At 40.4% G+C, this 24,130-nt stretch overlaps 1 protein-coding gene across 1 annotated transcript in view; it reads right to left on the reverse strand.

Moving 5' to 3' along the window:
- The window catches only part of LOC126471257 (unconventional myosin-Va-like), a 109,248-nt gene extending 86,047 nt beyond the window's left edge, over window positions 1–23,201 (reverse strand). Inside the window, exons 1-2 of the mRNA XM_050099376.1 lie at window positions 23,191–23,201; window positions 12,516–12,741 (exon numbers count right to left, since the gene is read on the reverse strand). Of these exons, the coding sequence (XP_049955333.1) occupies window positions 12,516–12,741; window positions 23,191–23,201 (237 nt within the window). The remainder of the gene's footprint in view (window positions 1–12,515; window positions 12,742–23,190) is intronic.
- Between the last annotated feature and the right edge of the window lie 929 nt (window positions 23,202–24,130).

The raw sequence follows: 24,130 nt of genomic DNA on the forward strand, positions 1-24,130 counted from the left end.
ACAAATCAGCTAGCAATTACAGTAGCACAAGCAATTGTGAATAACTGGTTACTGAAGTTTGGTATCCCCAACATGATAATCACTGAACAGGGCACCATCATTATGTCAGAGATAATGAAACAGCCATTACATCCATCACACATCTGGAAACAAAGAACCAGTCCTTGCACCTGCAGTCTAAAGAGAGGACTGAACACATTCACCAAACCATAAATAAGGTGCTGAGCTACTACTTCAACAGTCACCATAACGACTACGATGTTTACTTACCCTGTGTAATGGCTGTGTATAATTGAAAGCCGCACATTAGTATTGGGTTGTAACCATATAAGGTGACGCATGGAAGAAAGATGCCATAACTTTTTGAGGTATTAAACCTAAGATAGGGAAAAAATGGGAAACACATGGAATTATTACAAAGCATTAAAAGATATAAGAAAGCAAATGCAAAAGGCAAGCAATAAGGCATTCGATTGGCAAGAGAAAATGGGACAGTATAAAGTTAAACTGCCAGAGTACAGAGCCAAGTGAAGGGTAATGTTAACTGGCCCCTATAACCAAAGAGTAAACTGAAGAAATTTATTACGCAATATTATGTGCCATATCAAGCTGTGGAAATGACATCACTAGTAAACATTCCATTGCAGTTTCTGACACACAAACCATTGCTCAGGTGGAGCACAGTTAATCTTTTAAAGGTGCTTCAGATACTACTACAATTGCCAGCACCACTTCCTGGAAAGAAGATAGATGGCAAGAGTAAAGGGAAGTAAAGAATCAAACTTGCATGCAGGCTGCACACAAGATACTATATGCTCTTAGGTCACGCACATAAGTGGTTTGTATGTATATTTTATGAATATTTTTTGTATGATTTATTGTATGGGAGATATGGAGTACATGATAAACTTCGTGGTAGATTCTGTTGTGTTTGTATAGTTCTCTTATTTTTCTGTTAGTGTTTTCACTTTGATCTGTTTTCTAATAATAGGCTTGGTATGAAGTGCAATACAGGAGTGGAACACATGTATATCAGCAATACAGAATGAGTTATATCATGTCTGGTGTATAACAATGGACCATGGGCAGTGTTCTCATGAGGGGGACATAGGGTGATGCAGATTCCATTTCCCCAGGTGGTGTTGCCACCAAAAATGGGCATGAGTGCAGTCTTTGCAAGGAATTTTGGTTACTTGCAATATTTTACTTGTGCATGAATTTTTCTTGGGATAAGGTGTTCATTTCTTGTGGTTTCATGTCAAGAAGAGTATGCTTGGATTATGGGAACCATTCCAAACTGTTGTATTTTTTGTGCATTTTTATTGTTATTTGTACTGTTTATGTAGTGAGTTATGGGTTGTGTATTCAGTTTGAGGGTGTATCCAAAATTATGTTTGTTTGTTCTAAATAGTGGAAAGCTCTGGAGAAGTACACACAACTAAGGACACATGAGGTGATGCTGATCTCCAAACAAAGGCGATGCTATGTGTTAATGTTAGTGGATGTGATTTGTCAATGGCAGAGAGGATGGGTTACAATATGCCTAACTCAGATGCTCCAGACTGACACAAAGGTGTGTGAGAGTTATTTTTAGGTTGGTTAGTTGGTTGGTTGGTTGGTTGGTTAGTTGGTTGGTTGGTTGGGTTTGAAGGGACTAAACAGCAAGGTCATCAGTCCCTTGTTTCAAATGTGGTCCATTCAGACAGTCTGACATCTCAGAAAAGTCAGAACGATGAAAGAAAAAGGCTAAAAAAACGTAAAAGTGCAGTCGTGCCGTCAATGGTAAAAACAAAATGAGGGAAGTCAGCAAGAGAGCAACTCCAAGGCTATGCTAGAAGCAGGAAATATCCCACCTCTGAATGCTTTTAAATAGCAGGTGGTCTTGCCTCTACTGCATCAACCACTAGAATGTAGATGTGTGTACTGGAAAAGGAGACTAACTAATTCTAAAAAGTGATAAAAACAGAGTAAAAGGGAAAGAAAAGAGGATATTGGCCCTGCCCCAACACCAGAGTGAGGTTAAAAACCTTAAAACTGAGAATAAAAACCACTTTCATGGAGGAAACTGAGAACCAGTTCGACCATCTGGGACCTGTCAGCCAACATTAAAGGTAAAGTGTGGGGAAGTCTGTACTTAGTACGCAGAGCCAAAAGAAGGCGGCATTCCACCAAAATGCTGAGACCAAGGGATGGCAGGAAAAACTCTGGTCAATAGCCAGATGGCCACTCATTAAGTCCGTACCTAACAAAACATGGTTGCGTTGGGACTGTTTAATAAAGGTAAGGGCCTGGGAAACTGCCATCAATTCTGCAGTATACACCCCACATGTAAGTGGGAGGAGATGATATTCCATGCCAACAGAGGATATGAGGGCATATCCCACGTGATCAGCAGATTTAGAGCCATCAGTGTAAAAAACAACAGCATCCTGAAACTCCCATAAAATTTGGCGGAAAAAACAACAGAACACCATCGCGGGAGTGGAATCTTTCGGACCTCGAAGGAGCAGGTGGGTGATGCCCATGGTCTGAGAACAAGATAGAATAGGAAGGATGAGTGAGAGAGGAATGGACAGCGATTGCATAAGAAACCAAAAGCTGGGACCGCCGAACAGAAAGGGGTGATGGGGGGGGGATCCCAACTTCCACCAGGAGTTTATCAACAGGGCTAGTAGGGATGGCACCGGTGGCCAAACTGATACCACAATGGTGGAACGGATCCAGGAGGTACAGTGTGGAAGGAGCAGCTGAACCATAATCTTGACAACCATAGTCAAAGCGAGACAGCACTAAAGCCTGATAAAGGCGGAGAAGGATGGAGCAGTCCGCACCCCAAGAGCTGTGGTCAAGGAAGCGAAGGACATTGAGTTCACGGAAACATCCTACCTTCAGGAGTCTGATATGGGGCAGCCAAGTGAGCTTGCTGTCGAAAAGAAGACCCAGGAAATGAAACTGTGGGACCACAGGCAATTGTTGTGCATCATGATAGAGCTCCAGATCGGGGTAGATCGTAGTACAGCGACAGAAGTGGACCACCCATAGTTTTAAATGAGAGAATTGAAACCCGTGCGAGGGAGTCCATGCAGAGGCACGCCGTATAGCTCCCTGGAGCTGCCGCTCTGCAGAGGCCATCGAAGAGGAACTAACCCAAATGCAGAAATCATCCACATACAGAGCAGGGGGTGACCAAAGAACTGACACAGGCCACAAGGCCATCAACAGCAATGAGGAAAAGTACTACACTCAATACGGAACCCTGTGGGATGCCATTCTCCTGGGTCTGTGGAGAACAAAAAACAGTACCAACCCAAACCCTGAACGACCGATGGAACAGAAACTGGCAGATAAAAATCGAGAGTGGGCCTGGAAGACCCCACTGATGACGTGTAAGTAAAATGTGATCGCGCCAAGCCATGTCATAGGCCTTGCGAAAGTTGAAAAATACTGCAACCAAATGGGGTGCTGGGAAAAAGCCTGCAAAACTGTGGATTCCAAGTGAAGTAAATGGTCAATCAGAGACCGCCTCTCTTGGAAACCACACTGGTAAGTGGACAATAGACCCCGAGATTCGAGGATCCAAGTGAGCCGACGGGCTACCATCCATTCAAGTAACTTGCAAACAACATTTGTCAGGCTAATTGGCCAGTAGCTTTCGACAAAGGGGGGTTCTTGCCAGTCTCAAGGACAGGAACCATGATGCTATCCCTCCACTGAGAAGGGAAGTCACCCTGGAGCCAAATACAGTTAAACACCCAGAGAAGATGTTGCCGTTGAGGAGCACTGAGATGTTGAAGCAGTTGGTTATGAATGGAGTCTGGGCCAGAGGCCGTATAATGAGAAGAATAAAGAGTGGAAAGAAGTTCCCATTCAGTAAAAGGTTTGTTGTAAGATTCTGATTGACAAGGGGTAAAACATAATGTGGAAGCTTCGGCCCGCTGTTTCTGGTGAAGGAAAGCAGCCAGATAGGAGGCTGCTGCTGATGCTGTTGCAAAATTGGTCACAAGATGTTCCGCGAGAATCAACGGGTCAATGCAAAGGCCATCCAGGACGTGAAGGCCTGGGAGGGTGGACAGCAACCTTGGAGAGAGTGAAGTGTAGCCCATACCCATGACATAGGGACAGTAGAACCGAGGGAAGGAACAAAGCTTTCCCAACACATCCATTTGCTCTATTTGATTAAGTAAAGGGGCTTTAGCACAAAGGCATTTAAAGGTAATAAGATTGGCAACAGATGGGTGCCTCTTAAGGTGTTGCAAAGCTTGACTGCGATCACGGATGGCAATGGCAATTGCCATACTCCACCACAGGACTTGCTTGACAGTGATCACGAATGTCAATGGCAATGGCCGTACTCCACCATGGGACTTGCCGGCGGCATGATGGTCCACTTGAGCGCAGTACAGCAAGGCTAGCAGCGCGAACAATTGCGTCAGACACATCACATAGGACGTCATCAATACAACCTGACAAACATGGAGAAAAAACGAACTGTGCAGTATATAGAGGCCAATCGGCACATTGGAAAGACCAACCTAGATAGATAGATAGATAGATAGATAGATAGATAGAAAGATAGATAGATAGAAAGATAGATGGTCTGCAAGAAACTGGTCTATGAGAAGACCCTATCTAGATGGAAATGCACTGCCCCACAAGGGATGATGAGCAACCCCGAGAAAGAGGAAGGGAGGAGGAAGTTGCTGAAGAAGGGCAGTTAAGGCAGCAGGTGTAAGAGTCCCGTCAGGAGGGAGCTAAAGATTGCAAACCGTGACCTCAGAGTCGAGGTGAACTCTAACAGCAACCGCTTCCAATGTAGTTTGAAGAGGAATCCACAACGTCCGTACTGACCAACGTACAAACACCACCAGAGGCCCGCAGTGGCCCGACCCGATTTCAACAGAAAACATGGAACCCACAGATGGTCAGTGAGTGATCATCAGTAAATTGAGATTCCTGTAGAAGCACAAAAGCTGTAGAGTAAGACGAAACAAGGGATTTCAATTCTGGAAGCTGATGGTGGTATCCATTACAATTCCACTGGCTAACCGCAGAATGATGATTCAAATGGGGGTTGAACAGGCTAATGTCAGTCATGCCACCAGGTCACCACTTGTCACCGACAAGGAGGGGCGACACCCACGAACAACAGATCAGAATCAGGATGCAAAGGTGGGGATGGGACCTCTGGTGACACCAGAGGCTCCTTGTCCCAGAACTTATGTCTCTTCTTCTTTTCTGTTTTAGATCATGGAGGGCTGTGTGGCATAAAGGAGCCAGCTGCAGCAAGATCGGGAACAGAAAGAGATCAGGTGACCTGGGGGCCCACAGACCATGGTTCTCGTGGTCATCTCGTGGCAGCAGACCTTTGACCTGGAAGGTGCCAGTAAGGGGCATCCCAGGAGGGGCGCCCTTGACCGGCAGACGCCGAAGAAATGGGACACATATCGGCTGGTGAGGGGGAGCAGCGCCCAGAGGAGAAGGTGTGGGAGCCGCAGGGGAGGGGGAGGAGAGGGGTTCGGGACTGGGGTAAGGGAGGCGCAGGAAGGGCTGAAGATTTAACTAAAGCATAGCTAGACGTCATGGACACAGGGTGAAGACGTGCATACTTCTTACGAGCCTCGGTGTAGGTTAAATGGTCAAGGGACTTCTACTCTTGTATCTTCTTATGAACTGGGCAATCTGGTGAACATGGAGAATGATTGGCATGGCAATTAACACACACAGGAGGGGGAACACAGGAACTCCTCTCAGGGCGTGGACGTCCACAGTCACCACAGAGAGGGGCCTGCGAACAGTGGGAAGACTAGTGCCCAAAATGCAAGCACCTAAAACATCTCATAGGTGGTGGGATGTATGGCTTCACATCACATTGATAAATAATGATCTTTACTTTTTCAGGGAGCTTATCCCCTTCGAAGGCCAGGATAAAGACACCAGTATCAATGCAATTGTCCTTCGGACCCTTCTGAACACGCCAAACAAAGTGAACACCCTGCCAGCTGAGATTGTCCCGTAGTTTCTCATCAGTTTGAAGGATGAGGTCCCTGTGAAAAATCACACCTTGAACCATGTTTAGAGACTGTTGGGGGGTAATGGACACAGGAATTGTGCCAAGATGGGTACAGGCACGAAGGGCCACAGACTGGGCAGCTGAAGCAGTTTTTATCAACAACGAACATGACTGCATCTTTCTCAGAGAGTCCACTTCGTCAAACTTGTCTTCAATGTGTTCCACAAAAAAGAAAGGTTTGGTATCAGTGACAGTATCCCCATCAGTCCTGGTGCAAACTAGATAGTGGGGGAAAGGTTTCGCTCCCAGCTGATGAGCCTGACCCTCCCCCCAGGGGGTAGCCATGGATAGGAAGGCCGAAGGAGCAGGAGAAGCAGCACTAAAAGAATCAGTTCCACGCAGAGAGATGGCCGCAGAAGAACGGCCAGAGTTCTGGACCTGTATGCGTTTCATTTGCATAGCGTCCGCCCTGATACCACCCACTCCAATCAGGGGCTCTCCCCATGGGCGCCACCCAGCCACAACAAGGGCTGTCTGGCATGGTGGCCATTGCCAGGAGTTCTGATGCTCCAGGGCAACAAGCAACCACTCCTAGGCTTACACGAGGAGGTCACAGCTCAGGTATCAGAAGTGTGATCCCTGTGTGTTCAGGGGGCTCAACCAAAAGGGTACATAGCGACCCCACAACACGGGCTGCCTACCGTGCAGGCTATGCATCCTAGCATCAGACAAGGATGTGAAAGAAAAGGTGGAATGAACTAGGAGGGCACATGTCGGAGACACTAGGTAAGGCACTCTTCCCCAAATTGCTCACACTATGGAACAGAAGTTTAGTAATGGAGGTCAAACCCGAGGGAAACCAGGGAACGTCAAAAGGATGAGGTGATTATGCAACAAAACCAAACTGCAAAGCCAACAGAACCAGGAGGATAACAGGGCCAACTTAAAAAAGGACACCAAGAGAGGGAGAGGAGAGGGGGAAGGGGAAGGAGCAAGGAGAGGAAAGGAAGGAAAGGGCAAGGAAATGCAGCCCTGGAAAGAAGGAAGGCTGCAATAGCTTGGGGCCCCATGCTCGCCATGCACGTACTCAAGGAAGGACCGTGAGGCCCATTGGGGGGGGGGGGGGTTATTTTTAGGGATAAAAGATGCCTTAGGATGCCAAAGGGATGTCATGGCACTGTATCCTTACTTTCAAAGGGCTGGAATGTATTATATCTAATCCATATTTACAACCAAAATAGTTGTTATAAACTGCTATGAGCAAGGATGACAGAAAGGGAGGATGAGGCTAAAATTATGAGGTAGTGTGCTACTGGTAAATGGTACAACTTGTGGCATAGCAGGAACTGCCTTACAGCTAATATCAATGGAACCACTATAATGAATATGATACAGCCATTATTGTATTAGCTGAAAAAAAACCTACTGAAACTACTACCAATCCAGACTTAAACTTACATAAGCAACGCTTAAAACCTGACTTTCTTTCACTGGTTAAGCTTACAGCTACACAGAAATCATGCATTACTGCAGAGCAGGTGCTCCAGCTTGTGTGGCAACATCATGATCAGTTATTCATAAAAAACATGACACAATGTCCTGGTGTCTGGTATCACCATGGTTGTGACTACTGTGTGTTACTTGTATCTACTTTAAGTGGGAAACCGCCTGATTGCTTTAGCTTTTATTATGACTACCAGTAAACTGTGTTAATATTCGGAAACAGTACTTAAGTTAGTAAACAGCAAATGAACAAAGTGGTTCACACTGAACCTGAGAAGAGAGAAGTGGAGAATATTGGACATATATGAAACATCTATTAAGATTTTCTTTATAAATGTTAACATATCACAACTGGAGAGACTGAATCTCAAAGTGGAAGGTAGTGCTCTACCATGGCTTTGCCTGGTGTAGCAAACAACTGCTGTGTTCATTCAGCAGAATGATGTCATGAGGAGGGAAGCGTACATCAGCTCAATAATTAGGTGATATGGCACAAGAGTGCATATTCAGCACTCAAGAACATGTATTCAGTACACTGAAAAAGGGGAAGATGCCAGCCATCATCTACAGAAGTCCAGAAGTTGAAGTTATGATGCCTCCCTACTCCAGTAGAGCTTCTGGAGGAGCTAGCAAGATAGGAAAACCATGGCAAATGAAGTCAGTTTCCCAATGATTAAGTCTGACAATAGCAACCTGTTGTGACTTACAGGTCAGGACTGCTGCCGTTTGAGAAACACTATCCAGCCCAGCTCATCTACATACGTACACCCCCACCCTCCCCACACACACACACACAAAACCTAATTTAGTCCATCAGTCTCAGTAGCATTAATCTGCACACAGAAGGCCCAGTTACGCAGTTTATGCTGGCCACTAGCTATGAAAAGAAATTTGCTTGCAATCAAAGATGAAGCAACCAGCCATTGCTGTCAGACTTTGCTGTCAAGAGCTGCAGGCCTCTGCTTGAGCTGAGCCTGTATGCAGTTTACTGGTTGACTACCATCTGCCAACAGCCACCTCCCTGGTGGGCCATGGTTTTGAGGCTGGTGATCTAGCTACCCTTGCATCACTGCCCTCTGTGGACACATGTAATTGCTGTTCACTGTTCAGAACAGGCACATGCCATTGTCATCAGTCATCCCAGTGGCTGCAGTTTAACCCCACCTACTCCATTGTATTCTCTGGCGGGTCAAAAAAGCAAGTGAGAACTAAGGTGGCTTCCTACTCCCTGTCACCTGTAGCCATTACTGCCTTGCATCAGCACTCTGCTGCTGTGCTGATTTGCTGATTACAGCATGATGGGTTACCATCGTACTGTGTGCCACCCTGGGCCACCCTCCTTGCAGACAACTGCTAATGCCAGCACACTTTAGCAGCTATTGTCACCTACATCATGGATGCAAATGACACTTCCCTGATGCCATCACTGTAACTGTTATGAATAAAAGACTTTCTCAATCAGGAACATTTATCTGATGGGTCACCATACAACAACTGCTACCACCAGCACTGCAGACATGCTAGAACAGGGAAACTGCACTACAGTCTGAAATATCAGCAGCCCAATTCACTTGCCAGCTCAGGGGTTATGCCCTACTGCTCATCATGGGTACAGCACTGACCTGTGCAAGTGATGTCACAAATGTAAACAATGTGTGCCAATGCCATCATAGCCAATCTACTTACTGCTTCCCTTTTATATCTTTTGACAGATAACTACTGTCTGGTTTCTGTGAAAGTTGTAGACAGCCTGCAGTTCCACGTGTTTTATCCACACTACCTTCACAAATGTAGTTTTGTCTTCCAAGGCAAGCCCTAAGCCACAGACTCAGTATCACCTCATGTGTTCTTATATTCTTCCAGGAAGATGTATAAATATGATAGTACAGGACCTTTGGCTGACAGTCTCATCTTGCATAAATATGTTGTTATTGTTATTGATGTTACTTTTAATTATTAATAATTAAGAAACAATTATTTATATTCAACTATTACTAGTATTAATGAATGATTAGTAATTGTTAAGATCAATAATAATAATAATAATAATAATAATATTAATAATAATAATAATAATACGCCAGTCGTAAAAGGCAATGAAAAGAACAAACCACTAACAGGGCTAACCCCCCCTTTTAGTGTGATTAGTTGGTTCAGGACAGAACTAATGAAGCCTCGGACAAGTGCTGTCATGGTCGGCAACGACGCTTGAACCCTATGCCCATCCACAATGGTAACGACACTGCTAGCCACACGGAAAATGATTTAAATCCAAATAGAGGTGTTTTGCAGGATATGCTTCCTGCAACCACCCTAGAAGGAAAACAAAGACAGAGGATGAGATGGTCTGATGAAGTTAACCGACACCTCATGTTCTGTTATTACCAAGCAACATACTTAGGAACCAACACAACTGGATACAGATCACAAGTATACACAACATTTATTACCAGATACCCAGAATTAAAATTTTTAACAGAACAACTAGCTGATCAGATCCATGTAATAATAAAAAATAACAGGATACCCCAGTCAGAATTAGAAAACATCAAACATCAAGTACAACAAATACTGGAACAAAATAATATGCAATCAGAAGAAGAATAAAATACAGTAATGGACTCAAACATCCCAGAGCAAACAAACAAAGAACACCACGCATCAATTAAACAATCAGAGGAAAACGAAATCTTAAGACAGCCACCAGAACAAGCACAAATAGAACACGAAGTGACACACATGTTAGATATACATGAAAAATTTCAGCTGACATATACAGAATACAAAGACACAAACACAGACATTAGACCATTCTTGCATAGACCACCAAATAACCCACAAGTCGAAACAACAATAACAACTATCGACACAATCATACACAACAAAATAAATGAAAATACAACTATGGAAGAGTTACAACTACTGGTTTATATAGGAGCACTCACTACACTAAATATACACACATAGGCAGAGATCAGAACCAACCAACACACAGAAGAAACCCACAAAACCAGCTTGGCAACACAGGCTACAGATTAGAATAGAAAAACTGAGAAGAGACATCGGACAGCTAACACAATTTATAAGAAATGAAATATCAGACAAAAAATGAAAAAGGTTAGGTAAAATCTCACAACAAGAACTGATAGGGCAATTAAATGAAAAGAAGCAAAAATTACAAGCATTGGCAAAACGACTTAGAAGATACAAAAAAAGTAAAAATAGAAGGAAACAAAACCAAACATTCAACACAAACCAAAAGAAATTTTATCAGACAATAGATAACACACACATTAAAATAGACAACCAACCAAACATAACAGACATGGAACATTTCTGGAGCAACATATGGTCAAACCCAGAACAACATAACAGACATGCACGGTGGATACAAGAAGAAACAGACACATACAAGATGATACCACAAATGCCTGAAGTGATAATTTTGCAACATGAAGTCACCCGAGCAATTAATTCTATGCACAATTGGAAAGCCCCTGGAAAAGATAAAATAGCAAATTTCTGGCTAAAGAAGTTCACCTCAACACATTCACATCTAACTAAATTATTTAACAGTTACATTGCAGACCCATACACATTCCCTGATACACTTACACATGGAATAACCTATCTGAAAACTAAAGATCAAGCAGACACAGCAAACCCAGCAAAATATCGCCCCATAACATGCCTACCAACAATATACAAAATATTAACTTCAGTCATTACACAGAAATTAATGACACATACAACACAGAACAAAATTATAAATGAAGAACAAAAAGGCTGCTGCAAAGGAGCACGAGGATGTAAAGAGCAATTGATAATAGATGCAGAGGTGACATATCAAGCTAAAACTAAACAAAGGTCACTACATTACGCATACATTGATTACCAAAAAGCTTTTGATAGTGTACCCCACTCATGGTTACTACAAATATTGGAAATATACAAAGTAGATCCTAAATTGATACAGTTCCTAAACATAGTAATGAAAAATTGGAAAACCACACTTAATATCCAAGCAAATTCAAATAATATCACGTCACAGACAAAACAGATTAAGTGTGGAATATACTAAGGAGATTCATTAAGTCCTTTCTGTTTCTGCCTTGCTCTGAACCCACTAACCAACATGCTAAATAACACACATTATGGATATAATATTACTGGTACATACCAACACAAAATCACACATCTGCTATACATGGATGATCTAAAACTACTGGCAGCAACAAATCAACAACTCAACCAATTACTAAAGATAACAGAAGCATTCAGCAATGATATAAATATGGCTTTCGGAACAGACAAATGTACGAAAAATGGCATAGTCAAGGGAAAACACACTGAAAGTATGCAGTCATGTGAAACCAGGAGCACCAATGTGGGAAATTATTAGGGACGTTTTACGGGACCAACAAGACAACAAAAATCATCATGTTGTATTAATTGGAGGAGCAAATGGCGTGTATTGTAACGAGTTAGCTAATGCTATTATCAGTCTCAAAAGTGCCTTCAGCTCATTAGAAAACTAAAAAGTAACTGTTATTGGTATACCTCATAGGCATGACCTCATATCTGTTTCATGTGTGAAAGCCGAAATTAAGGAAGCAAATAAACAGATACAAACAGTGTGTCAAGTGTACTCAAACATAAGATTTCTATCAGTCGATTTCCTGGATAGATGCAGCTTTACAAACTAAAAAGTAACTGTTATTGGTATACCTCATAGGCATGACCTCATATCTGTTTCATGTGTGAAAGCCGAAATTAAGGAAGCAAATAAACAGATACAAACAGTGTGTCAAGTGTACTCAAACATAAGATTTCTATCAGTTGATTTCCTGGATAGATGCAGCTTTACAAAACATGGCATGCACCTGAATAGAAGAGGCAAGTCATCTCTGTGCAAAGCAATTTATGAAACATTAGAAACATATGAAAAACAGAGTATCTATGAATCAGTACCAACCATTGCAATGAACTACCGATACATTACTGAAAGCAACCATGCAGGAAGTGAATATGTCCTGGAGACAACAACTAAAGCAGCTGCAGAACCACAAATTGTTACAGCATCATGATCAAATTCAGTAACAACGGCAGCACCATCAAAACCAGCAACATCTGAACCAGCTCGAGCAACAAGACCAATAACAGCAGCAGCACAAGCAACAGAAGCAGAAATGGCGTCAACAACAACTGTAGCAGTTCCACTGCAGTCACTGGTAGAAAAGAGGAAGGAAACCACAGTGAGTATTGTATCACCACCTCCATCCTACGCCAAAGTGTTATCAAGTGCCTCCACTCAGCCTGCCCACATAAACTATGTAACATGTGAAACAAACAAGAACCTTGAGAAACAGACAACAAAAATGTCACCTTGATTAGCAGATAAGAAGACAGAAACCTAAGTAAGTATTTTATCATCTCCATCCCATAGTGAAGTGTTATCTAGTGCATCAAATCAGCCATCTCACACAAAGGTGTTATCAAGTAGGCCTATATCAAATCCCCGATGTCAGATAAATTATGCAGGAAGTGAAATAAACAAGTCTGCCACCCGAGCCTCAAACAGAACCAAAAAAATACCACAGAGAAGTAATGATTTTTTATGGCCTGCCACAAGGAAGTCCAGGCGCTACCAAAACATAACACCATCACCACACCAAAATGAGGACCAGTGAAAGGCAAACCACCATGTGTGCATCCCGTTGGGCCCAGGACATCATGCATCTTCCCTCTTGCTGTGAAAAAATCAATATTATTCATGCACATAAATATTAGATCTCTGAAATATAAAGCTGATGAACTTGGTGTTGTATTGAATGGAAACAATAGAATTGTATTATGTAGTAATGAACACTGGTTAAGAGAAGAAGAGATAAAACTGTATGTACCACCATGTTTTAATTTAATTACAAGTTACTGCAGGCCCAATGAAGGTTATGGGGGTTCCTCAATACATATAAGTGACAACCTAGGGTTAAGATATATTGTGGTTGATGTTAAGGACATATGTGTTAAAGGCATTCTTGAAGCGGCTGTCATGCTACTACCAACATTAAAACTCACAGTTATTTCAATATACCATTCTCCTGATAGTGATGCTGATCAGTTTGTAGAGTGTTTAGATAAACTTATTCACCATACAGAAAAATATACCAAACACAAGACAGTAATTTTAGGAGATTTAAATTTTGATGTAAGGAAAAAAAAAACACACACACAAAAATACTAATTTGCTTAACATGCTAAGATCCCATAATCTCTTCTGTGCAAATTATAGTCCCACAAGGCAACTTTCTTGTCTCGACAGTTTTATCACAAATATACATAAAGAGGATTTTGAATTGGGACTCCTTAATGTTGACCATCTGACAGATCACAAAGGTATATGGGCAAAACTAACAATTAATGAAACAATGGGGGATTGTGAACCAACCCGGTTTGTCAGGTTATTAAATGATAAAGGCATAAATAGCTTCAGGGATAAGCTGAAGGTACTAAACTGGAATAATATAATATATGCTTCCAACAATGTTGAGGAGGCTTGTAGCAGGTTTGTTAGTACTTTATCTGAAATTTTCAATACCTCCTGTCCAATGGTTACCAAACAAAACAAAACTATGGCAAGAAAGCATGGTAGAACTACTCCACACAGGTGGTTCACACCATATTTACAGAAACTAAGATTAATGGTCTTGATATGCTATGATAGGGTAAAAAATGGTAGTGTTGACAATGAAACATATGTTAGCCTCAAGAGACACTATAGATCACAAATCAGAGTAGCAAAATGTAGAGCAAATGATATCTTCATTAAAAACTCCAATAATAAGTGTAAGGCTGCATGGAGGGTCATTAAAGCAGAATTAGGTACAGGTAGTCATAGTGTAAAAGTTACAACTGGTGTTAATGTCACCCCAGATGAATTTAACTTCTTTTTTATCAATGCAGCAAATCCTAATCCCTCATCTCCTCATAAGAACAGTTCAAAACCAAATTCACAATCTACTTATATAAACCAGTTTTTACAAAACTTTGCTGATACTGTGCCAACCTGTAATTGGGGACATGTGGAAATATGTGATGTAATTAAATCAGTGGCAAAGTTAAGTGACTCCAGATCAGAAGATATTTATGGCCTCTCAAATTTTGTGATTAAAAAAAATAATCGATTTGATGTCATTCCCCCTCTTCACTGGATATTTGACTGGTATTTCTCCAGAATGTCTAAAGAAGACAGTAGTAATTCCATTACACAAAAAGGGTGATAAAAACTGCACTAATAATTATCGTCCAATTTCTCTGATACCTATTCTTTCAAAATTAATCGAATATTGTATACAAAAGCAAATTAACATGCATTTGTCAAAAAACCGTGTACTGACTAAGTCTCAATGTGGTTTTAGGGCCCAGTTATCAACAATTAATGCTGTTGAAAATGTTGTTTCTATTGTGCAATCTTCTTTTGAATCTAAATTATCTGCTGAAGCCACACTAGTGGACTTAAGCAAAGCATTTGATTCTGTAAACCAAACAATACTGCTGGAGAAACTATGGTGTTATGGCATTAGGGATCTGCAACTCTCCCTCATTAAATCATATCTCAGTAACAGAAAGCAAACTGTAAGCTACAACGGTCAAAATTCACAGTTACTGAACGTCACTAGAGGTGTACCCCAAGGATCAGTGCTTGGGCCATTACTGTTTATAATATTTATAAATGACCTGACCAGCAATATGCCATGCAAATCTGTGCTTTACGCAGACGATACAACTTTCATCAATTCAGGGAAGGACATAAATAAACTGAAGGAGCAAAGTAAAGATTTTCTCAGATTATCCAATATGTGGTTCGAAGCCAATGAGTTAGCTATTAACTATGAAAAGACTGTAAATATATCCCTCAGCTTATCCAATGCTGATACTGAGTACACTTCTACCAAACTTCTTGGCATATACTTAGATATGAAATTAACCTGGAAGAGTCACATAGACAACATATCTCGAAAGCTTTCGCGAGTTATCTATCTACTGAAAAAGTTACGCACATGTGTTTCTGAAAGCCTACTGATTAATTCCTATTATGCATTCTTTCATTGCCATATTAGCTATGGTATTCTTCTATGGGGTAATTCTCCATGGTCCAGGAAAATTTTTATTTGGCAGAAGAAAGCCATCAGGAGCATTTCTGGGATTACCAAAAATAACATATCATTTAGGTCATACTTCAAAGAATTACAGATAATGACAGTCCCTTCTCTTTTTATATACAGCTGCCTTTTGTACATAAAAGAAAACTTTAACAGTTAAAACCTTAGGCAGTCGGTTCATAATTGTAACACTCGTCAAACATTTAAGATAGATATACCAACAACTCGACTCAAGAAAACACAAGACAGTTATGAATACATGGGAATAAGGCTTTTCAACACATTACCCGTGCAGGCACGTTGTGTCTCTCTTAATATGTTTAAAAGTAAGACTAAAAAATGGCTGATAGACAAAGCTTTTTACAGTGTTAAAGAATTTGAAAACTCTTCAAAAATAGACCTGACTTACGAAACAACTTGCAACTCTGTTTGTACCTCTAAGCTTTTTTTGTCTCTGTAGTTCCAAATTTAACTGTTAAACATGTGGAGAAATCCTTATGTATGAAATGTATTCTTTTATTATGCACATTCTTTAAAATGAACACTTTAGTTATGTGGGCTATCTTTATGTATCAAATGTATTCCTTTATTATGTATGTTCTTTTAAAATGTATACTTTAGCTTTGTGTGATACCTCACAATAGTTATATTTCTTAATATGTAAATTGTACATTACTCATGACGATATCGATTGCATGTAAATGCTTAAAGATGGATAAATAAATAAATAAATAAATAAATAAATGCACCACAAAATGTACTGGAGAATGATTAATACAAATTATACTGGAACAGAACCATTATAACAGATAAAACACCACCATGTAACAAACCTGGCATCATACTCACCAATAAAAAGAAGAAATTGACACAACTAATCGAAATATCCACACCCAATACAACAAATATACAGAAAAAAACAGGAGAACAATTGTAAATACATCCAACTGGCTGAGGAAGTCAAGGACATGTGGCATCAGGATAAAGCTGACATTATACCAATTGTACTATCAACTACACGAGTCATACCACACAATATCCACCAGTACATCAACGCAATACAGCTACATCCAAACATATATATACAACTACAGATGTTGGCTCTGAGCACTATGGGACTTAACATCTATGGTCATCAGTCCCCTAGAACTTAGAACTACTTAAACCTAACTAACCTAAGGACATCACACAACACCCAGTCATCACGAGGCAGAGAAAATCCCTGACCCCGCCAGGAATCGAACGTGGGAACCCGGGAGTGGGAAGCAAGAACGCTGCCGCACGACCACGAGCTGCGGACTACAACTACAGAAATCTGTAATTATTGATACATGTTCAACTACCCGAAAGTTCCTAAATGCAATGTAACATATACCGTACAGTTAAAAGGAAGTCACGCTTGATCAAGGTCCATGTCACATTCCATTTTTAGCCAGACATAACGTCTGAGAAAGGGAAGATAATAATAATACAGACCAGCCAGTAAAACTGGAGAATTGGAAAAGGTGAAGATCTTTTAAAAAGGATAGGTGGTAGGCAAAAATGCCAGTTATAATACAGCAATATGTCTAATAGGAAAAATACAAAGATCCAGACAGATTTTCAGAAAAAGTATGTGCACAGTTCAAAGAGAAATGATTGTAGTATTAATATGTGTAGACAACCATTTAATGATTATTAAGTTTATGAGGAGCCAAATTCACCATTTCTTGTGTCCATATTTTAACATTCTAGAAAATTATTTCCTTGTAAAACATATACATGTGTTAATAAATCTGACATTTGTGGTTGGAATAGAGAAGACTAAACCTCGGTATATATGATAATGGAAGATTCAGTCACAAAAACATACAGCTCTTCCTCACTGAAGCTAAGCCACTTATGGGACAACATGCGAAATATACTGGCAGTACCTCAGTTACGTAACATTTCTGCTGGAAGTGTAAACTGGTGTGTCCAATACAAAATAAATGACAAATGCACCATTGTTCAGTTTTGATTGTAACAGTATACACTCTGGGCACAGTGCAGAAAATTGTCCAACAACATCATGTGCGAGCAATCATCCAGTTTTTATCATGTACTGAAGTCACTGCCCTGAAGTAACTCTGCTAAATGCATGTAATAGGGTGGAAGGAGAGCTCTGAGCATAAACACCAGCCACTGCATATCTGAAGCATGAAAGATTCCTCTTTGACTGGTGAGTTGCATTACACATTGCTACACAGCAGTGGCAAGGTAGAAGCACATAAAAACCACAATAAATGATGGATCACTCTTAGCAGCAAGATTCAGTTCAGGCTAGTGGTAGTACTTACACATTTAAACACGAAAATGTGAACTAATAATGTGTTATGGCACTACATTTCCAAATCAATGTCTGCAACCTGCACCCAGATGAACCACCATTACCTTACCAAATTATGGTGCCTGTACTGGACACACACTGAGCTGACATGAAGGAAACCTCTGCTCCAGCACTGAAGTGTGTACATTTGCCACATACCAGGCCCTGCCAGCTGCTGCTGGGGCTGGAACACTGTTCACACAGCATGGTGTGAGATCCAGGCTATTGCAGTGACTACCTGGATCACATCCTGCCAGGGCATGGCACTCTGCTGCTTCTGTGGTCTAAGTGGCCAAAAGTGACATACTGTCATAACAGAGCCAGATCGAGCGGCCCCAAATATCGCATGCCTCATCCAACTGTTGTCAACTGCACCATACACTGAAAAGTACTCCATGGTGATCGTCGACCCAAAGTGGGTCATCTCAACTACAACTAGGTGCTACCTCCTCTACCTATGCATCTATGACCCACATGTAATCTCAATGCTGCCAGTAGCCAAACTGTTGCCTGCCAGCTAGAGGCCTACTGTTGGCTGTCATCAACTGACTCTGGGGCACCTTCTGGTGTCCTCGGTTCATTGCCCATCCTTGCATATTTTCTGCACCATGTCCAATGTGAGCTCCTGGCCTGCTGCATTGGCACCTGATAGCATAGCCAGCCTACACCAGAGTTTTCTGTCGTTGTGTGTCTGATGTTGGCAGGCATGACACAGCTCCACACCAGACAATGTGCTGACTTCAGTACTTCTGTGGCCACTTGCCCAGCCTGACATCTTTGCACTAGTGGAATCTCCCACTGCCAAGTGTCAAGCAAAGGAAATACCACAGCCCAGGGTCAACACGCGTCACTGGGACACTGACTACTTGACTTGCGTGACTTTGGCTATATAAATAATAATGTTACCTTCACTGTCTTTACAATTCTATGACAGCTGAGAAACTGGTTCTTCTAACCTACTTTTCAGTCTGTCATTCTCATCCATTGTGAGATTAATAGCACTAAGACCATCCTGACTCCATTACACATGCTTTGTTTCTTTAATTTACAAAGGGCTGAAATGGTGCTGCTCATACATCTTTTCTTCTACAGTGTATGTCAGTTACACAAAAAGCTGCAGGCAGAGTTTGAAAATTCATTGAGAAAGTATCACATCCCCACCCAAAAATTTGGTCAGTGGTTTAATCAACAAGCCATGGAAATTCAGTTACCTACCAGGTCCTCAAGATCATCTGAACACAATTTTATTTAGTGTGGCCACCTGGAATTCTGTTGAGAGAAACTGGCCCATCTTGGATCCTACTTAGGCTGAAAGATACAGTTGTTGATAGACCTAAGGGTAGTGTGACACTGTTACTTTTGGAGATCATGTGAACTATTGCTGCTACGACTATTGCAAGGCTGGTGCAGTACGTTTCTAGAGATAGTTTTATATGTCACTAATTCATTAAGGCAGAGAAATCACCTTCACCTAACCCCTTTCTACATAAATACTGTCAATATCTTGTCTTGCAAGAACATGGCCCCTGCAACATTACAGTACTTTCAAAATGCCTCTCATTTAGCTCCAAATCCAGTTTAAGAATGATGGAATAGCAAAGGCCCTGCTTTCCTTTATTTGTTCCCTTCAGTCAACTCATTTGTTTGTCATCTGCACAACTGAGCTCAGCCAGCAAAAAATCACACAGCAGCTTGTCTCAAACTCTTCCAAGCTACTACTAATTGTGGTCCTCAATCCATCCTAAGCAGCCATTCCTGATAATTTTCCAGGAACTCCTCACATCCAACTTAACATTACCTTCCTGCCTTAGATCTCTTTCCAGTAAGGTGAACTGCACATTTACAAAACAACCTCAGCCTTAAAATGAACTTCAGCCCCCTTCAGAAAAGGGCTCCAGAAGCATGGTCATGGATCAAAGTAACCACGAGGCAGAGGGAACTCTCCTCATGTTTTCAACACCAGTGCTTACATACTTTACCACAGGATGCTATCCCTATACGACCTTCAGCCTACACAACCGCCAGCAGCTCTTTCCAAAGCTCTTACCTTAATCCACGTGCTCACACATTGTCAACCACTTGAACCCTTATCTTCACTTTCACCCCAAATTTCACAAAGCTAATACCACTAATCCCCTTACAGTTCGCCTCACTGTGGCTGGATATAACACACTCATAGAAAGATCTTCCAGCCTTTGTTGAGCATCATCTCCAATCAATTGTTCACAGTCTGCCTTCTTACATCAAAGACTAAATCACTTCCTCCTGTGCTTTGCACTGTGGATGCTATTTCCTGACACATCATCCCCTATGCTCATAGCTTTATTGCCATGAACACATATCCCAGTAACCTGCCAATATGAATCCACCACTTAAATCCTAATCCTTTCAGTCAATGACATTCTGCCCTATAATTCCCTCTTTTGAAGCCTAAATCTACAAAAGCTCCATGGAATTGTGATGAGTATCAGTTTTGCATTAAATGCTAACCTGTTTGTGGGCAACCTAAACAAATAATCCATACCTGCTTGACCCCTAACAGCCCTTGTTTGGTTTAAATTAATTGACATCATCTTCATGATCTTGGGGCTTTTTTTTCAAGTTGCTTCATCATCATCATCATCATCATCATCATCATCTCCAAAACCTGCTTCATCTGACCATCATTGGGCTACCTTCCCAGATGTTGATTTCTCTGTTTGAGATGGCTCAATAAAACCATCTGTTGATGTCAAACACAAAAACCACCATCTGTAACCCTATTTCAGTAGCAATATGTTCCCACTCCACAAAAAGTTTCTTTCCACTAACCTTAAAACATTTGGATGTTGTTTCTGAAATCTGAAACAAGAGTTGACAATGGAGTTGACCACACAGATGATGCATTTTAATATCGATTTACTATGTAAGCTGTATGTATGTTTTGTGAGACAGTTTGTACTGTCCTAATGTATCATTCAAATTGTAGGTTACAAAATTCATCTATGTGTTGTTAGCTAGTGTTAATGTACAGAACTGGTCAGGCAAGGAAGTTTGAAGAAACATAAAAAAATTAATGCAAGCAACTTGTGTCAATACACATAAAAAAAACCATCATATAGATCAAAGCAGCACAGCACCCATGATTCAAAATGGTTCTTTTATTACATTTCAAGTCATCATCTAATAATCATCTAATACTCTTCTTCATCTTCTTCTTTTCCTTCAGCATTTGTCCCATGTGCCTGCGGGGTCCCCTATATGGGTCCGTTGTCTCCATTTTGCTCTATCAAGGGCTGCATCTGGGTGGATGTTCACACATTTAAGGTCTTTGTGAATTGTATCAGCCCATTATTGCTTAGGTCATCCTTAGGGTCTGCTGCTGACAACTTCAAGTGTGTAACCCACCTTGGCAATAGAGTCATCACCAGCCCATAAAACATGCCCAAACCATCGAAGATGACACACACACATCTTGTTCTTACAAAAAACAGACACAGAAAAAATAATCCCCTAATCAATATTATTTTTGATATCAAATTCTAATATACTATGAAATAGATTATTTAAATAGTAGTACACAGAATTGAAAGTTTAATCATCACTTCAAGTCATACTCTAAAACCAACATGTGTAAATGCTGTATCACCACATGGACTATCTTTTTCTTTCTCTACCTCTTCCATTTGTTTCTGCAACTTGATTGTTTCTTTTTCCAGTTCTTTTACCTTCTGGTGGAGCCTGAGAACCAATTGAACACCTTCAGTCTGAAAACAAAGATAGCACTGAAAAGCATGACTAAAGCAAATGAATCAATAATAAAGCTTCCTTACTGGTAGAGTTTTACTTCCATATCCTGTATTTTTGAGGTGAAAAGCCTGGTTTTCAATAATATTGGCAAACACAATTTGAATGTCTTCTTACGTAGCAAACTATCTACCAATGAGCCAAATTTCTTTTCATATTAAAGTACATACCATGGTCTTTATACTGGTGTCCCAAGATGAAGTTTCCAGAAGAATGTGGAAATGGAATTGATCAGACTAATTATAACTCACCTCTCTGGAGACCTGAAGAAAGATGTTTGTGGCCACAGATTTGCTTTGGATGAAGAGGTGCATGTCTGGGTACAATCATGGCTTGGTAGGCAACCACAAACATGTTTCTATGATGGTATTGACTGTGTATCACATAGTGGGTTAAGTTTATCAACAGTTATGGTGATTACTTTCAAAATAATGAACAGTTTACTTACTTTTTCCATCTGATTTCCAGGTAAATTCATTACATTTTATATTTTCTACAAAGTGGTAACAATGAATAAAATTATAAACATGTTTGCACATACTTTTTTGACCATATACGCTATAATGAAATTTATTTTGGAAGCTTCAAAATGGCTGACAGTTCTTGCAGTAACTCGCGGAATGGTATTCTGTGTGCACTCTACTGGGACAACATTCAGGAATATGACAGGAATGATCATTTGGGGGAAAAAATAATAATCTAGTGAACTTGGGCTCTGAATTGCATACCATAAGTTCTGTGAGCACTTATTCAATAGAAGAGATACATTTCCCAGTAGCAAAGATGTACATATTCTCATAGAGCTTAAGGAATGCATTTTAGAGCCCATGCTTACTAGACTTTTTTCCTTGGAATGGTCCTTCTCATCATATCCATGAATATTGACAAATCCTCTTGGGACACCAGTATAAAGGCCAAAAGGCCATGGTATGTACTTTAACACTGAAAAAAATTGAGTCATAGGTAGATCCTTTGCTACAGAAGAAGATATTCAAATTATAACCGTGTTTATGGTTCATTTTACAAGTGCTGGAATAACCAAAGTGATCATACATTCATCATCAGGTGGATATATTTAAATTAACAGAGCATAATATTGATACTGTTCCATCTACTTCAGCAAGCTGTGGAACTTGAATAACGATTTTTTTCTTTTGCTGGAATTCCCTTCCTCCTTTTAACATTCACATGAGACAAGCCTGAAGTTTTAATTATTATTTTGAATTTGAAAAATATGTGAAGACAAAATTGTTTAATCTGTGTAAGTTATCTGATTCTGCATTACCCCAAAATGCATTTCACCTACAAGTAAATCCCATAGTATACAGACATTGCAAACACAAGATAAACACAGTGGGGATAATAAAGGAATAAAAACTTACATCTTCCCCATGGTCAGATACACCACTTATAGTTTTATCTTGTGCACTAACAGTGATTGGACTATAAAAAGAACACTGATGAGTACATTTAGAATGCCCATGCCATTGCAGGTGACCCATTTCATTCTTCAAGCTTTCATTTTGTTTTTTCAATAGGTTGTGCTCTTCCAGGAGTTTCTGATATCCATCTCTATCTTTGCTCAGCATCAGCCTTTTTAGCTCAACACAGGCCTGTAGATTCTCTACTGAAATTAAAGAAAATTATTGCATAACATCACTAAAATATATACCATTTGGGGTAGCACGTCCAGTGGAAACAATTAACTACAGTATATCCTTAAAAGGGTGTCTTCATTTTAGCATACATAATATACTAGTCTCAATAAATGTTGATAGCATCAAAAGAAGCATTACTGGAAATACAAATCTGAGTGACTACAAAGTAAGTGTATACATTTTTTTAGTGCCATGGAATAATAATACAAACATGAATCATTCTGATAAATTTAAGCTCAACTATAATCAGATAGTGAATGATTAACCGAATACAAGCATAAGTCACCAACTGAAAAAGCTGTTGCTCTTCTGCATAGTTTTACACTCCTGTATACATAGTACAAGGTGCTGCTTTTGTATTCAAAGGAATTTTTAACACAGAATACTGACAGTTAAAAATTACACACAAAGTCTTACCAATTTAGAATATTACAGGCTCAATAATGAAAAATAATGGGCCAGAATGAAGTCCTCAAATGAGTTTAAATGCAATGTCATTTTTCCAGGAATGTTGTTTCAAGATTCAACAATGTGTGAGAATAGAAGAGATGAAAGTATTTATTAGTGTCACTTTCCACACAGTAGCTGCTTGATGTCAGCTAGGTAGTTCAATCACAAGCTTTCCTGTGGATTTTTTAAAATGTGAGTGGCAGAATAAATTGTT

The sequence above is a fragment of the Schistocerca serialis genome, chromosome 3 (genome assembly GCF_023864345.2).
Source record: "Schistocerca serialis cubense isolate TAMUIC-IGC-003099 chromosome 3, iqSchSeri2.2, whole genome shotgun sequence".
Classification (NCBI taxonomy): Eukaryota; Metazoa; Arthropoda; class Insecta; order Orthoptera; family Acrididae; genus Schistocerca; species Schistocerca serialis.